This window comes from Quercus lobata, chromosome 8 (genome assembly GCF_001633185.2).
Source record: "Quercus lobata isolate SW786 chromosome 8, ValleyOak3.0 Primary Assembly, whole genome shotgun sequence".
NCBI lineage: Eukaryota > Viridiplantae > Streptophyta > Magnoliopsida > Fagales > Fagaceae > Quercus > Quercus lobata.
In genome coordinates, this window is record NC_044911.1 from 59,293,939 (window position 1) to 59,312,369 (window position 18,431).

General features: G+C 34.5%; 1 protein-coding gene and 1 pseudogene across 2 annotated transcripts; one reads left to right on the forward strand and one right to left on the reverse strand.

Annotated features, from left to right (window-relative positions):
* Nucleotides 1-2,282: 2,282 nt before the first annotated feature.
* On the forward strand, nt 2,283-3,770 carry LOC115954519 (putative F-box protein At1g47300). Of its 2 annotated transcripts, none has more exons than XM_031072389.1 (2): nt 2,283-3,165; nt 3,252-3,770. In XM_031072389.1, the coding sequence occupies exon 1, from the start codon at nt 2,308-2,310 to the stop codon at nt 3,079-3,081; it is 774 nt and encodes a 257-aa protein (XP_030928249.1). In that variant the 5' UTR covers nt 2,283-2,307; the 3' UTR covers nt 3,082-3,165; nt 3,252-3,770. The 2 variants fall into 2 exon arrangements, with proteins under 2 accessions (XP_030928249.1, XP_030928250.1); XM_031072390.1 differs by having other exon boundaries at nt 2,283-2,837; nt 2,927-3,770.
* Nucleotides 3,771-13,367: 9,597 nt separating this feature from the next.
* LOC115955618 lies at nt 13,368-16,393 on the reverse strand (annotated as a pseudogene).
* Between the last annotated feature and the right edge of the window lie 2,038 nt (nt 16,394-18,431).

Genomic DNA, 18,431 nt, shown 5'->3' on the forward strand with positions numbered 1-18,431 from the left:
ACGGGGTTATTGTCGGTTATATTTTATTAAAAGCTTTAGTTTTCTTTTAGAAAGAGACTTTTATGGGAATGTTAGACTAGAGTATGTTTAATAGCTCAAAATTGAATGTGGGCAAGGTGGTTTTCAAAGTTGGATTCTTTAAAAGCTATTTCTGGCTTTGTTGCATTATACATTAAGGAACCACACAGTCTGCAAAGTCTAGGCTTTGTTTTATACTTCTGTTATGGTACCAAATTCAACTTGAACTTAGTTCTTGGTCGTTAATGTCTTTAATAAATATTCCTGTGTTGCATAGTTTCCAACGTTTGAGCTATTTTTGCATTGTTGGTTCTGGAAACTAATTTTTTTGAAGAAAGTAATTAAACATACTTGCTTAATTCCTGTTATCATTTTGGAACTGACCCTGTTAGCAGAAGTTAGGTCTTTCAAGTTACCACTTACATGAGTACTAGTTATTTACGACATGGGCAAAGCTTCAAGAGATAAGAGGGCAGGTTTTCCACTTTGTGACATTTCCCTTCATCTCTTTTGTTTCCCAGCCTTTTAGTAATAAATTGATTTATATGTAGGATTTATACTACAAAAAAGCCAAAGAAGGACGTTAAAGTGCTAGGATACATACTAGCAAAGCTTCCTTAGCCTCAACCTTCTTCCTATTCTCATCATCTTCAATGTTGTATTTCCCTGCATCCTTGATCATCCTCTTAATCTCCTCATTGGACAGCCTCGCCTTGTCACAGGTGATAGTGATCTTGCTCCTCAATCAAACCAGAGGTCATCTCCTCAACTGAAACATTCAAAATACCATTGGATTCAGTATCAAAGCAGACATCTATCTGTGCAACACCCCTTGGTGCTTAAGGAATGCCAAAAAGCTCAAATTCTCATAACAACTCGTCATCTTGAGTCCTTGTTCTCTCACCCTTGTATCCCGAGTATAAAGTAGTAGTTTGGTTGTCATAGTTGGTCGTGTAATGGCCCTTCTTGGTGTTAGGAATGGAGGTATTACTTGGAATCACAATAGACATTTCAATTCCAATAGGGGTGACATCCTAAAGTGTAAAGACTTGAAGCTTTTCGTTACCCATATGGGCTAAGATTGCAGCTTGAAAAGGCACTCCATATATGATATGCCACTGCATCGTTCAGATGAATGCTCCTGCAAAGTTCTTTCCTCCTAAATAAGTCCAATGATAAGCCAACAGGTGCTGTGCCTATTGGAATTCTCTGGAAACAACATTTAACAACGACATCATGAACAAAGTTCTTGTCATCTTAGCATTAGTTATGGCAATTTCTTTTGATTTTCTTAGCTACCATATACCAATTTTCGCACTGCCAAACACGGAATGGAGGTGATGAGGCTTTATAATTTGTTATGTTATGGCATTTTCTTTCATCTATATCTTATTAATTTCAAAATCACCTTATTAAAGATGGAAAAATACCTTTAAACCGGCTCGCCCAAACCTACCCAACAGGGGTTTCCCTGCCTTGTTCTCATCCCTACTTAATTTTATGTGGATTGTTCTTTTGATTTTCTTGCTTACCAAACACCAAATAGTGAATACTTGTGGCTTTTTCCGTTGATTTTATTGGCTACCAAGCATAGAAAAGAGGATATGAGGCTTTATATTGTAGTTTTCCTGTCGATTTTCTCGGTTACCAACTTGAAATCATCCTTAATTTTACTTAAAAAAAAATTATTTTAAGACAAAATCTCTATAATTTTTTTTCTTTACTAAAATAAATCACAAATTGCATTTTCCAGCCATAACAAAAGGACGGATTTGGTTATTTCTCAAAGTCTGAATTTTTTTAGTTTCAAATTAAAACAGTAGAGGTTCAGTTTGATTTTGATCTAATATTAACAGGATTTTTTTTTTTTTTTATGCTTGTATTTTTTTCAAATTATTAAGTTACTTATGTTTTTAGAGACAATTATTAAGATAATTTGTACTAAATAAAACTCTATTACAGAGTTCCAATAAATATGACATACTACGTACACTAATAAAATCTCTCTTACTCAAAGTTTGAGAATTAAAGAAGCTCACTTATTATTTAAAATTATTTAATAATCAAATTTGTAGTTTTAATTTTGTGTGTTTTTATTTACTTTAATAATTATTATTTTTATAGAAAACATAAGTGAATGACTTGCACCGACTCTGCCAGTGACCTAGCCACCCAGGCACCCTACATATGTATATATTTCCCTCTATGCGTTTTCTTTTCCTTCATCAGTTCTCGTTCTTCTTTCAGTCGTGTAAACACTTCAACCAAATTCTCGTAGGAGCACAGAACATGGGGAAGGGCAAGGGCAAGGGCAAACAAAAAGCCGTAAGAAACGAAAAACAACCGTTAAGTCTTACCATACACAATGAAAACTCAATCACCAACCAAGAACAAACTGATGCTTTCTCAAAATTCCCAGCGGAAATCTTATTGGAAGTAGTCTCGCGCTTGCCACCCAAAGACATATGCAACATCAGGAGTGTCTCAAAAGGCATCAATAATTTGACAAGAAGGCCAGACTTCGCAGCCAAACACTTCCATAATTGCAAAGCTCTTTCTGGTAATCTCACAGGATTCTTCTCCCAGAGTTTTTCAACGCAAAGTGTATGGCGGCACAATGAGAGCTGGTTCATTAATGGTCAAGCTATCCATGGCCCTGATTTTGTTGCCATAAAATCTGAAGCTGATCGTGTTCCAGATTCTCTCTTCAATTTCTTAAAGAAGGGGAACAACAGCAACGATTTGGTCGAGCTTATTGATTCTTGCAATGGTTTGTTACTTTGTTGCACTCACACTGGGATAGAATCGTTCAAAACGTGGTTCGTTTGTAATCCTTTGACCATGGAACATGTCACTCTTCCATATCCTGTCAAACGATCTAACCTGGTCTACTTTGGGTTGCTTGCAGACACAACCAACTCTGGTTATCTTCAATATAAGGTGATTTGTATTTTTAATCCGAAAGACGATGACTCCTGTTCTATGTTGTCGGTTTTTTCATCGAAAACGGGTGAGTGGAAGGAATTTGAGGAGAGCCTTCGCCTTTATGCCACCATACCATGATGGGTTCGAAGGTTGTATACAACAGCAAGCTATTTTGGGATTGTCTTGAAGGTCACATTCTTGTATGTCACTTAAACAAGGAAGGTAAATCAGAATTGATTGAGACTCCTCGTGCTCCACTAGGAAGGTCACTTTGGAAATCCAATGACAAACTTTTCTGCTATTGCCAGGGGTTTGATGATGAGACTCCTGTCTGGTCTCTCTCTATCAATGACGAGGAGGAACTTGAGTGGAAGGTTGAAGGTTGCGAGGAGTTTGAGATGTTGGCAGAAGATGTCGGCAACGAACTCGTTAGTTCGTTGTGTAATGTATTGGTGCAAAAAAAACCAAACATTGAGTTTAACATAATAGGTTTCAACCCTGAATCTAAAGAGATTTATTTATGGGAGCCAGATCCTAGTAATTTTATTCTAAGTTATGAGTTTACAGAAAGGAATTGCAAGTGCCTCTGGGGTTCTGGACGTGGACCATGCCGTATTTTGCCATATGTGCATAGCTTTGCGCCGATTCAGATTGCCAAGATGAAAGAAGGGGAAGGCAAACACTATGTTGATGTGAAGACAAACAAGAAGAAAACCAAAGGCAAACATGTTGCTCCACGTTCTCAAAGAACCAACTAATCTGTTGGTTTACAATGGACTCTAGCCAGTAGCCATGAGTGATTGCGCTAATTTGTCTATTATTTAGTATTCCTGCTATCATTTTCTTTTGGATTTCCTTTTCTGTTTTTATTTTATTGCACTTTCATGGTTAGGTTATCTTATTTATTATGTTATATTATAAACCTCTCTTTTTCTTTCAATTATTTAATCACTCAACTCCTCGACTATGTTATATATCTAGTTGTTCCTCCAACATTTAGCCTTTTAACATATAAAGTTGCTCCTATAAAAAAAAAAAAAATATATATATATATATATATAAAAAGTTGCGGAGTTAGTAGCATGTTGTAATTAATATACATTGTTTGTAAAATACACCTCCTACATAATTAAGCTTATTGATTGTGAGCCTACTTAAATGTTTCTCATTCATGATCAAGGAATTGAGGATGTTTCATTATTGATTTGGACTGTAGGGTTCCCAGGTTCATGTGTGCAGTCACATGGGCACATCTTTAACATTATTCAGGCCACCGTACATGTGAGGCAAACCCTTCAATGCTCATCAATTTTTACTCTGCATTTGCATTTTGAATTTCATATTTGCATAGTGATGTTCCTAGTTTCTACACCGATTCTTCTGTTCTCTCAAGAGAAGAGTTGCATCTTTTAATTCCACAAAATAGCACATGAAGAATTATCATTGAAGGCACAAGTTGCTTTGATAAACTCATATAATGCAATTTTGATATGACCAAGAAGTAAATATCCAAGAGGAAAGGTAAAGGAAAACATGGGGAGAGGTAATTTATTAGGTTGCCTCTAACTTCTTGTACAGTATGGCAGGACAAGACATACAAGACAAACTAATATCCTCACTTAGGCTTGTAGAAAAATCCCAAGGCCTAGTGTTGAAAATTGCATTCTCGGATTAACCGTGAACTAGTCTTGAAACCGGTTTTTTATGCGTGAGAACCGGCTAGTGTTGGTAATGGTATTCTCGGATCGACTCATAGTTCATGTAATGGCCTCTTGGTGGTAGGAATGGAGGTATTTCTTGGAATCACAATAAACATCTCACTTCCAAATAATCTCGACCCCAAGAGACATAGGAGTGACATCCTAGAGTGTAAAGTCTTGATGCTTTTCGTTACCCATACAGGCTAAGATTGCAGCTTCATGATCCATAGACACTCCATATATGATATGCCACTGCCTTGTTCAAATGAATGCTCTTGCCAAGTTCTTTCCTCCTAAATAAGTCCTACAACAAGCCAACAATTGTTACGCTTTTTAGAATTCTTTGGAAACAACCTTTAACAACGACATCAGGAACAAAGTCATTGTCATCTTAGCATTAGTGATGGCCTTTTCTTTTGATTTTCTTAGCTACCATATACAAATTTTCACACTGCCAAATATGGAATGAAGGTGATGAGGATTTATAATTTAGTGATGGAAAAAATTCCCTACCTCGCATGACTGGTCATGTCCGCACGGATTTTTCTTCGCCCAAACATATATTTATATGTTTTTATTTTAATATATATATTCAATGATTTTTATAAATAATTTATTATTTTTGGAAGATATTCTATTTATAATGTTTTATATATTTTATTACTATCTCTCAAAACACTTGCTCTATTAATTTGAAAATCACCTTATTAAAAATGGAAAAATACATCTGAACCAACTCGCCCCCAACCTACCCTATAGGGTTTCCTTGCCTTGTTCTCATCCCTACTTAATTGACGTGATTTGTTCTTTTGATTTTCTTACTTATCAAACACCAAATAGTGAATATTTATGACTTTTGCTTTTGCTTTTATTGGTTACCAAATACAGAAAAGAGGATATGAGGCTTTATATTGTAGTTTTCTTGTCAATTTTATCGGTTACTGACTTGAAATCATTCTTAATTTTACTTTTAAAAAAATATATTTTAAGAAAAAAATTCTATTATTGTTTTTCTTTACTAAAATACATCACATACTGCATTTTCCGAAAGACGGATTTGGTTATTTCTCAAAGTCCATGAATTTTTAGTTTCAAATTAAAACAGTAGAGGTTCGGTTTGATTTTGAACTAATATTGACAGGAATTTCTTTTTTTGTATTTTTTTTTCAAATTATATATAAGTCATATTTATTGGAACTTTGAAATAGATTTTTATTTAGAACAAATTATCTTAATAATTGTTTCTTTTTTTGTATTTTTTTTTTCAAATTATAAAGAAACCTATGTTTTTAGAAACAATTATTAAGACAATTTGTTCTAAATAAAACTCTATTTCAAAGTTCCAATAAATATGACATACTACACTAATAAAATCTCTCTTAAAGAAAAAAAAAAAAAAGCCTCCTTCACTCAAAATTTTTGAATTAAAGAAAATCACTTTTTATTTAAAATTATTTAATAATTAAATTTCTAGTTTTAATTAAAATTTGGTGTAGATATATATGTGTGTGTGTATATATATATATATGCCAACTTACTTTAATAATTACTAGTTGCTAACCCGTGCGATGCACGGGCTAGTTAAATAAAAAGATAATTAATCAACCACATGGTAAAAAAAAAAAAATAAATAAAAAAACCAATAAGAGACTAATTTGTTCATCAAGTAATCAATCTAAGTAGCATCATAGCTCATGTACAAAACTATTAATCTATTGTCAAAGGGTCAAATGACAAAGTGGAAAACATTTCATAAATAACTTATTGATAACAGGTATATAGAGAGGGGACTTTCGTAAATCATCAATGGAATTGGAGTCAACATCTCATTGCAAATGGAATGTAGCTCTATATTAAAACTAAGAGTAAAGTTTCAATCATTCTCTTTCTATAAAACATTATCGAAACTATATGTAGTTTACCTTGGTTTCAAATAGAAATTACTTGAAGAAACAACTATATCTATGTCCTCAGCACCATACATTTCCATCACGTATTGCTGTGTCAAGCACGCCAATACAGTGAAGAAACAGTTACCAATACATGCTCTCACCAATCATAGAAGTTGGAATGCCAAATTGTGACGATGCAGAAGATACCATTGTCATACCATAAAAAAGATTCTCTCTTTCGTCTTATTCAACTTCAATTCCATTACTCTTTCCACAAAATTGTAAAAAATGAAATGAAAAAGCATGAAGTAAACTTTGACATCGCAGCCACCAAGAATGTTGTCTTTGCTAAAAATTGAGGGATGAGGGTTCACACCCATCACAACTTGGCAACAAAATTCATTCCTCTACCTCAAGTTCATAATTTCTGTAAAAGCCATAAAATGTTAAATACTATCCCAAGTTTCACTATTGCAACTGAAACTTTTATGACTGCCTGTTTTATATGCTTACAATTAATCATTAAATAGGAAGATAATTACTTGATAGATCTCATTTACCTACTTTGCCCAAGTGCAAACATCTTCCAAATCACTTTTTTATTTTTTATTTTATTTTTTGATTTTCTATTATTATTATATGGTAACATCTTCTAAATTACCTATGACATGGGTGTGATGATTAAAAAAAAAAAAAAAAACATGAATTGGTAAACCTCAATCCTATCTATGTCTATAACCTTGAGATTTTGGAAACCTGACTGAGCCAAGTCTTTTAGTAGCTCACAGCCCAATCCATCAGCTCCTACTACTAACACTTTTGCATATTTTGCAAGATCCTCACTCAAGTCTCAACTACCACCAATTAAGACAAAAACCTTAAAAGTTTTAACATATTTGAATAAGGATTAAACCCAACAAGATTGAAGCTGAAAATTGATAAGAAAGAACAGTACCACATGGGGGTACCTTGTTTGCCGATTAAGTCCATAAAATAAAAGAAAAAGAACTGAACCCATAAAAGTTGAACTAAAAATAAAGACCCAGATATTATAAACTAAAGAAAATAAAAATTACTTTAAGAAAGTGAGTGAATTTGAAGGAAAATTTAAAAGAAACATTGCCATCACATAACCAGGTGTATGCTTTGAAGAGCATCCCAAAATATAAAAACCTATACCTGAAAGGCCAGAGACAACCTTCATGGCCTTCTACTTTGATCTATAATCATATAATCTTTTACAGAGGCTATTTGAGACTTAAAGATTCCATTTGTGGCACTGTGAGATGATAGCCTACCCTAATAAATAAAAATAGAATTGGTAAAGCAAATAATACCTTCATAGATTTCATCCCATCCAATGTAGTAATGATGTCCATTTTTCTTTTCAAATCCAAGGCTTTTCTTCTCTAAAGATTTCATTGCATCTTCCATCTCTCCAACTTCTCTTTTATGGTTATTGTTGCTGCTGCCTAATGAATTAAAAGAATAATCAAAATATTTAGTCAAAAACCATGTTATATGTACAAAAGATTGCAAGACTTTTATTTTTATTTATTTTATTTTACCTCATCCTCTTCACATAGGTTCAAAATTTTTGGTAGCACCAGACTCAACAATATAGTTGAAATTTTGTGGGTCAGTCTTGATGGTAAGCTCAGCAAAGCATCTGTTCGAATACCTAAATAATTGTCACCAATAACATCTACTTATGGGGAGCATCATGCATGCTTGACCCCTCAAAAGCCTCTGGGTTGAAGACAAGTGAGTAGTATTTGTCTAGCACCTTCCTCTTTCCCATCCTTCAATTATTAAAACCAAGAAAATTTTCAAAATCCAACACCTAATTGTAATGTGTAAGACACAAATAAATACTAAATCATAAGAAATAATTTGTTAGTAATCTCCATCATTTAATCAAACAAAACACATCCACTCAGCTTATTTTTACCAGTCAGCATCTGATACCAAATACCCCCCCTTCTTTTTATAGAGGAAAGAGTTCAGTCAACATCCGATACCAAATACCCCCTTTTTTTTACAGAGAAAAGAGTGCAATAGTGATACACATTGTGATTTCTTAGAATGAGCCAACAATTATGAACAATCACATGATAACAAAGTCAATGTTTGGTACATGTTTAGTCATATAACATACAAACGAATAAAAGAATTGAAAGTCAAAGATTTCAAGTTTTTCATATCTCCTCTTAGATTCATTGTGACTGCTTTGGTTCTCATTAAAATTATAAAATATGCAGATTGAAGTGGCTTTTCATTCTTCTTCTTATAGTCATGCTCCAGTTCCTCCTAACACATAGACACCTAATAATTAAATAAAACATATATAAAAAAATATGCTAGAGTTCCAAAGATTGGTCATTTGGTTGCATTCAGATAAAAAAATAATAATAATAATGGAAAAGAGATGAACAAACAATATGTGCAAGAGTATAAAACTAAAAGAGAAGAAAAAGAATCTGTCCAATACCAAAACAATCTCATATACATAATATTCAACTCCATGCTTCATCTGGTTGTGCCCTCTAATACAACAATCTCTTCATCAGTATTAGAGGGCACCGGTCTGACAGTAGTGAAGGGCCTCCCATAGATCTCTCTCTTTCCAACTCTCTCTGCACAATAAAAAATAAAAATAAAAAAAAAGAAGAAGAAAAAAAAGGAAATCAAAATTAAATCGCTGAAAACTAAATTGGAACAGAAAATTAACAACAAAAAGCTTGCATTTCTTCTCAGCGTCAAAACAAAGGTCATATACTTGTATTCATAGAAAGTAAGGACTTCATTAATTTTGACCCTTTTTTCAAGTAGAGAAACCCCTGATAGGATTAAAATCAAAAGCACAAATAGGAAGGCGGAAAACAAAAATCAGATAATAAGTCATAGATTAAAACCCAAATTGCCCAACAAAAACAACAAAATTTTCCATTTTTTAACCAATGAAAGCAAGCCCAGATTATAAATCAATCAGGACTACCCAAATTTTGATCGCATAAACACAATAAACCTAAAAACCCTAGAATATGAAACTAAGATAAAAAACCAAAAAACAGAAGGCAAATAATAGAAAGATTCAGAGAGAGAGAGAGAGAGAGAGAGAGAGAGTAGAAACATTGTGGATTTGAAATTTACTCCACTACCTTCTTGTCTAATAACCCAGATATCAAGCCAAATAAATAAAAATAAAAAACAAAATAGAATAGAACAGAACATGAAACTGAAACTGAAACTTACCGACAACTGTGTGGAACTAGAAGATGGAGGGAGATCGGTCTAACAGTAGTGAAGAGGCCTCCCTCAGGTTTCTCTCTCCAACACTCTTTGCATCGTATCAGATTTTTTTGTGTTTCACAGTCACAAAAGCTCTCTATTCTTTATATCTCTCTCTCTCTCTCTCTCTCTCTCTCTCTCTCTCTCTCTCTCTCTCTCTCTCTCTCGTTTTTTATGTAATATAGAGAAGCAGAGCATCCGGTTTATATTATTATTATTATTATTATTATTTTAATATTGTGCTGACGTGGAAAATTGTAGAAACTTCAAAAGCTTCAGTTTTATATAGATATATAGATTATTTTTATAGAAAACATAAGTGAAATCAACAGAAGTGTAGAACTCCTAAAAAAAAACAGAAGAGAACTCCTGTTCAGGTATTCCAATTGCTAAAGTGAGTTTGGTTTCTTCATCAAAAAGAGGACAAAAAAGAAAAAAAAAAAAGGTGAGTCGGTTTCGTTTTCGATACGGATTCGAATTAATACAAAAAAAAGCCAATTACAGCCTGACTCGCACCGAGTCCTGCCACAATATATATTTCTTGTTCTTTCTTTCAATCGTGTAAACGCTTGAATCAAATTCTCGTAAGAGCACAGAGCATGGGCAAGCGCAAGAGCAAGGGAAAGAAAAAAGCCGTAAGAAGCGAAAAACAATCTTCAAGTCTTACCGTAGACAGTGAAAACTCAATCACCAACCAAGAACAAACCGATGTTTTCTCAAAATTCTCAGAGGAAATCTTATTGGAAGTACTCTCGCGCCTGCCAGCAAAAGACGTATGCAACATCAGGAGTGTGTCAAAAGGCATCAACAACTTGACAAGAAGGCCAGACTTCGCAGCCAAACACTTCCGTAATTGCAAAACTAATTTCGCGGGGTTCTTCCACCAGAGTTTTGGAATGGAATGGAATGGGAATGGTGGCACAACGAGAGTGGTCAATGTTACGATGACCCTAATTTTATTCCCATAAAACCTGAAGCTGATCGTTTTGTAGATTCTTTGTTCAGTTTCTTAAAGAGTGATTGCCTCGATGTGGTCGAGGTTGTTGATTCTTGCAATGGTTTATTACTTTGCTGCATTTACACTGGGATCTGCGTTTACTCTGGGATGGCAATGTTTAAAACAACATGGTTCGTTTGTAATCCTTTGACCAAGAAACATGTCACTCTTCCTATCCCAAACGATCTACCTTAGTATATTATGGGTTACTCGCAGACACAACCAACTTTGGTTATCTTCAATTTAAAATAGTTTGTATTTTTAGCTCGAAAGACGATGAATATTGTTCCATGTTATCTGTTTTTTCATCGGAAACGGGTGAGTGGAAGGAATTTGAGGAGAGACTTCCACCTTTATGCCACTATTCGGTGATGGGTTCGAAGGTTGTGTGCAGTGGCAGTCTATTTTGGGATTGTCTTGAAGGTCACATTCTTGTATTTCACTTGAACAAGAAAAGTAAATCACAGAATTGCTACGAGTTGATTGAGGCTCCTCGTGCTCCGCTAGGAAGGTCACTCTGGAAATCCAATGACAAACTTTTCTGCTATTGCCATGGATTTAATGATGAGTTTCCTGTTTGGTCTCTCTGTGTCAGTGATGAGGAGGAACTTGAGTGGAAGGTTGAAGGTTGCAAGGAGTTTGAGATGTTGACAGAAGATGTCAGCAACGGAGTTGCTAATTCGTTGACTAATATAAGGGTGCAAAAACCACGCGTTAAGTTTAATACAATAGGTTTCAACCATGAATCCAATGTGATTTATGCGTGGAAAACAGGTTTTATTATAAGATATGAGTTTACAGAAAGGAATTTAGAGACCTACAATGTTGCATGTGACTGTTTACCAAGTCGTATCTTACCATACGTGCATAACTTTGCGCCAATTCAGATTGCCAATATGAAAGAAGAGGAAGGCTATGTTGATGTGAAGAAAAACAAGGAAAAAAGAAAAGGCAAACATGTTGCCCCACGTTCTCAAAGAACCAAGTAATCTGTTGGTTTACAATGGACTCTCCATGAGCGATTGTGCTAATTTGTCTATTGCTTTGTATTCCTGCCACTATTTTCCTTTGTTTTGACTGTTCTGTTTTTATTTTATTGCACTTTTTTGGTTAGGTTATCATATTGATTTCTCCTAAAATAAGAGTGCCAAATATATTAAAGATAATATTATGTTATGTTAAAACTTAAAAACATCTATTTTTCTCTAAGTTATTTAATTACTCAACTCTTCGACTATATCATAATCTAGCTGTCCCTCCAATATTCAGCATTTAAACATATAAAGTTGGGAAAAGTCTGTTACAATGTAACTGTGTTTTCACTCACTGAAATTGTGAGTTTAACTCATGATTTTAGTTCATGAAAACAGTATACACATAATATGTGCAACACCTTGTTTTTAATTGACATCCCCCTAGCTATATAAGTTTATTGATTGTGAGCTAAGGAATTGAGGATGTTTCATTATTGATTTGGAATGTACGGTTCCCTGGATTATGCGTGCAATCAGATGGACACATTTTTAACATTATTCAAGCCACTGTACATGTGAGGCTAACCCTTCAATGCTCATCTATATTTGCGTTTTGGATTCCATATTTGCATAATGAAGTTCCTAGTCCCTACATTGATTCCTCTGTCTTTCAAGAGAAAAGTTGCATATTTTAATTCCACAAAATAGTACGTGAAGAATTATCATTGGAGGCACAAGTTGCTTTAATTCCAAGTAGTAAATATCCAAGAGGAATGGTAAAGGAAAATGTGGGGATAGGTAATTTAATAGGTTGCCTTTAACAGCTTCTTGTATAGTATGGCAGGACAAGACATACAAGACAAACTAATATCCTCACTTAGGCTTTTAGAAAAATCCCAAGGCCTAGTGTTGGTAATGGTATTCTTGGATTGACTCAGGAGCTGATAGTTGTGTACCGTCTACCTCCTTTGCTTCCCTTCACAACCCAAATGAAAAATATTTAGGGTCTATTATTTTATGTCAATTCCATCACAAAATTAAAAAATTTACCGAATACAAGCTTACCCTTTATCAAGAGCTTGAACAATTTGTTCCCTTTTATCCTTTGGAACTTGCTATTGGATGGTTTATACATATAATTTAAAGACTCTTTAAACTCCAAACTGACAAGATTTTTTTATGTTCCATAAAAGTTCTGGACATTCTCTAACTGCTTGTCCACAGAATAAATTGTGCTCATGTCCATCACTATTATGGTTCAATTCTCAGAATGGCATATTAGTTTGATATCATACCCTACTTTCATTTGCATTGATACCTTAAAACTTCAATGGCACAATTCTAAACTAAAACAGGATAATTCCAAAACTGAGCCAGACAGGTTCATGCTCATCCTCATCAATTGATATAAAATGGCAAAACCAGAAATTAGAAATCATATTAATTATCAGAATTTCCAACAAAGTCCAAATTACTTGCAAATAGTAGAAATAAAGATTTGGGAAAATAAAGTCGGAATATGTTGTACTGTTGTGACAAAAGAGGTGCTGCTCAAATTTATTGCTGGTGTCTATAAAATCCTCGCAATGATGGGATTGCAGATACTCTCAAGCGTTTCCAGCTTGTCCTCATACTCTTCTGAATCCATGATCTGGAGGCCATCTAACCACTCAATCACCTGTTCAATAGCTTCTTCCATCTTTTGCTTACTTGCAGGGGCAAGCTTTGCACCAATCTTCTTATCATTGATAGTTTTCCTTAGGTTGTAGGTATAGTCTTCCAAAGCTACCATAACCTTAACATTCTCCTTGTGTTCCTCATCTTCGGCCTTGTATATCTCTGCATCCTGGACCATCCTCTCAATCTCTTCACTGGACAATCTTGCCTTGTCATTGGAGATAGTCATCTTCCTCCCTACACCAGACATCATCTCCTCAGCAGAAACAGTTAAGATACCATTGGCATCAATATCAAAACAAACTTTTATCTTAGGAACACACCTGGGTGCTTCAAGAATGTCAGAAAGTTCAAATTCCCCCAAGAAGTTATTGTCCATAGTTCTTGCTCTTTCACCCTCGGAAACTGAGAGCAATATAGACGTTTGGTTGTCAGAGAAGGTGGTGAAGAAACCCTCCTTCCTGGTGGGAGTCGCAGTATTCCTGGGAATCAAAATAGACATCTGTGATCCAGGAATCGCTACACCAAGGGACAGTGGGGTGACATCTAAGAGTATGATGTCTTTAAGTTTCTCATTTCTCATACCAGTCAAGATTGCAGCTTGAAAAGCGCTGCCCCATAAGCTACAGCCTCATCCAGATTAATGCTCTTGCAAAGCTCTTTCCCATCAAAGAAGTCTTGCAACAACTGCTGCACCTTGGGAATTCTGGAAGAACCACCTGTAACAACAACATCATGGACCCAATTCTTGTCCACCTTAGCATCAATTAAACACTTCTCCACAGGCTCTATACACTTCCTGAACAAATCAATATTGAGATCCACAAATTTAGCACGGGTAATGTTTGAGAAGAAATCAATGCCATTACATAAAGAATCAACTTCAATGGTAGTCTCAATTGTAGAAGAAAGAATAATCTTTGCTTTCTCACGAGCAGTTCTCAACCTCCTAAGAGCTCTTGAATTCCCACTAATATTGACCTTGTGCTCCTTAAATTTTTCAACGAAGTGCTTTACCATTCTGTTATCAAAGTCCTCACCTCCGAGGTGTGTGTCTCCAGCAACGGCTTTCACTTCAAAGACGTCATTCCAAATGGTAAGTAGTGAGACATCAGCAGTACCACCACCTAAATCAAAAATCAATACATTTCTCTTCATAATGCCGCTTGACTTGTCAAGACCATAAGCAATGGTTGCAGCGGTTGGTTCATTAATTATTCGCAAAATATTAAGGCCTGCAATGCCACCAGCATCCTTTGTGGCCTTACGCTGGGAGTCATTGAAGTAGGCAGGGACAGTAACAACTGCATTTTTCACAATTGTGCCCAGGTAGGCTTCAGCCATCTCACGCATCTTTTTTAGGACCATAGATGAGATTTCCTCCGCAGAGAAGTGCTTTTCTTCGCCCTTATAGGTGACAACAATCATAGGCTTATCAGCAGGACCTTTAACAACCTTGAATGGCCAAAGGTTGATATCTCTCTGAACCAAGGGATCACTGAATCTCCTTCCAATCAACCGCTTTGCATCTGCAATATGGTATCCTTCTAAGAAACAAATACCTCAAATGAAAAGAAGGAAAAACTACTAGATAAAAAGACATTTGTGTACATGAATCATTTGTAGTAAAATTTGTAATATCTTTAACATGTGCCACCACCAATTGCGTTCATTTCCACCAATCAATCAAATGGTAGGAGATTCAATGCCACTAAACCAATCAATTGCTTTGCATCTAGATATTTACAATTACTAAATCAAAGGGAATTCATAATTGATGCATATGGAAAAAACTAATAGTTCTTTGAATAGTTTTTACTATTAACGTCCTGAATTCTTATTCGACATTGAACTCTCAATTAATGCAGACATTATCATATATGAATGCTACAAAACATTTTTAAGGTGACTTAAGTGGTGAAAATTATATTTCAAACCCTAAAGTTTAAGGGTGTAATGAATTAAACTCTTTAATTTAAAAAATAACAAATTTAAATCTAAGGATTCAAGATGAAAAGTTTTAAAAAGTAACAAATTAAACCTAAACCAATTTAAGTGAAATAGCATTGTACTTGGGGAGTAAATATTTGTTGATGCTTTAATCCATTACTTGTTGAAACCCTATGGTTTAATTTAGAATTTAATTTGTTGTTATTTATAACTTTAAAGTTTAATTTTTTTAACTTTTGAAATTATATGATTTATTTTGTTTAGCAACTTTTAGGAAAAAAAAAAATGTTACGGCACCCTAAATTATAAATTTAAAATGTTTTTCTTTTCTTCCTTTAGTTTTCTGCTGTGAAGTGTGTACTATCTTAAATGAAAATGCACAATAATTTTGTAAAAAGAAAAAAAAAAATCATGAAAATAAGTTTCCTTTTCTCTAAAAGAGTATATCATACACGCGAGCAATAAAAATCAAAGTAGTTGGTGGATGAGAATTAAGATTTAAGAACATAGAACTTTTAACAGTGATTACATACAGTCCGAACATAAGTAACAGCAAGTCAACAACAACAACAATGTCCACAATCCTCTTTCCACAGTCGACCAAATATATAATTTCCATCCCACAAAACTAGTTACCAAATAATATATCCACATAAGAGAAAGTACACAGGCACAGATACGCAATATCTTTAGTATATGAATTGATGTTGGTAAGTGAAAACCAAGTTATGAAAAACATTTTTGAAGATTACCGAAGACAGAGTTGGTTGGGTTCCTGGCAACTTGGTTTATGGCAGCATCACCAACCAAGCGTTCGGCAGGAGTAAAAGCAACATAGGTGGGCGTGGTCCTGTTAACCTGATCATTCACTATTATCTCTACTCGTTCATGTTGCCACACTGCCACGCACGAGTACGTTGTACCCAGATCGATCCCAATTGCCGGTCCCTCTCCTTGGTCGTTGGCCATTGTTGTCTGGAACGAGGAGTTCAAAGACTTAGTACACCAAAATGAAGTAGATGAACGAAGACTAAGGCACTTTAGGTACTGAAAAGTTAAAGACGGTATCCTTATATGCTCCTAAGGGGGAGCTTTTAGTGAACCAAAACAATGTATTTGAAAGAAGACTATGAGACACTTAGCCATTGAAAGGTTGTTTCAATACTTGTTCCTTATTAATGATTCCAATTCGTCTCTTTCTGTTCCCAAAAATGTTTCATTTAGTGGCTCCTACTTTCTAGAGATGATGCAATGCTTCATGGAATTCAGTAACTATACCTGTTCTTAGCATTCATTGGGAATTTTTTTGATTTCTAATAGTTTATTTGCATAATGTGATAGAAAAAGCTAATGGCCTGTTTGGAAGTTTAGAGAGGGAGGAGAATAGAGGAGAATGATTCTCCTCCACCTTGTTTGGATGTTTTTAAAATTAGTAAGAGGGAATGGAGTAATTAGCTCTTCCCCTTATTTGGATGTTTTAAAAATTAGGATAAAGAGGAGAGGAAATGATTAAAATAGACAAATTTACCCATATTTAAAAATGGACTTGCATCATTGGTCTATTATTAATTTAGAAAGGGTAAATTGGAAAATTTATTTAGTCAATAATTTATTTACTTTACTCTCCTTCCAAATCTCTCCAATTTGGGGGAATTAAAAATGAGAGGTTAAAGGTGGTTGAAACCCTTCTAAATTCTTCCCCCTCCTTCTTTAAAAAACTTCCAAATAAGGTAATGAAATTACTCTCCCTTCCTCTACTCTACTCCCCCTCCTTTTTTTAACTTCCAAACAGGCCATAAAAGTTGACTTATTTTCAAAAAGCTTAAAGTTAAATTATTTGAAATAAAGTTGAGACAAAAAATAGTGTGACTCACAAACAGTAGATAATTTAATCAATAAGCTAGATTTTTAACCAATAATTAAACCCACACTTAGCCAAAAAACTCTAGAACTATATGATTCAAATGGATATATAATTAATATAATGTAATTACACATCCAAGTGTGAGGTATCCCATGGAGAAATATTATTCCTTCAATTTAGTTCTACTTTTTTGTGTGGTTAATTATATAATACCTATTGTTAGCAAGATAACACTTTGAGAAGAGTTCAATTAAATAATTAGTGTAATATATAGAGACACTATTTGTCACTCAATCTTGTTATTAATATCTCATATATGAATACACTACTCACACTTGAATATTCCAAATTGAAGATAAATTAGAGTTGAAACTTTAAGGCCGCAAGGAGTTTGAGTATTTGAGATGTTGACAGAAGATGTTAGTCAAAAACTTGCTAGTTTGTTGACTATAAGCGGCCAAAAACATGGGTTGTGGTTAATATAATAGGTTTCAAGCTTGAATCCAATGAGATTTAATTTATTTTTGTTGCAGAATGAAAAAGTTATTGCCCAACCCAAAAAGGGGAAAAGAAAAAGAATTGGGCCTGACCTCATTTCTATCCAAGGCTTGCACTAGGGTTATACATGGGTCAGTTTGGGTTGGTTTTAGACTAAACCTGGACCTCCAATAAGAGACTCACCTCTGACCTCTAATAACCACAGGTCAAGTTGAATTGGACTCGCTCCTCTAATATATATATATATATATATATATATATATAAAAAGTCGAATTGGGCTGTAGTGGATGACGATTAGAATTAGTCGAAATCAATGAAGGAGCAAAGGTGAGGTGAGTTGCCGGATTTGGTCGAATTTGGTCAAGATCTCACCAAATCTAATCGAGATCTCATCGGATTTGAGACAGAGACAGAGACAGAGACAAAGAGGATGAGCAGTGGTTTTCAGCAAGCTATATGTTCTTCTGTCGACTATGTGTAAAGAAGTATTAAAAAAAAAATTTGCATGTGAATAGTAATGGTGTATATAGACTGATTTGGGTGATTTTTAGAGTTGTATGTCCAAAATTTACCTCATATGTATTATACATTGACTGAAATAAGTGCTCTAAGAGGCCGAACCAGTAAAGCAATTAATAAACGCA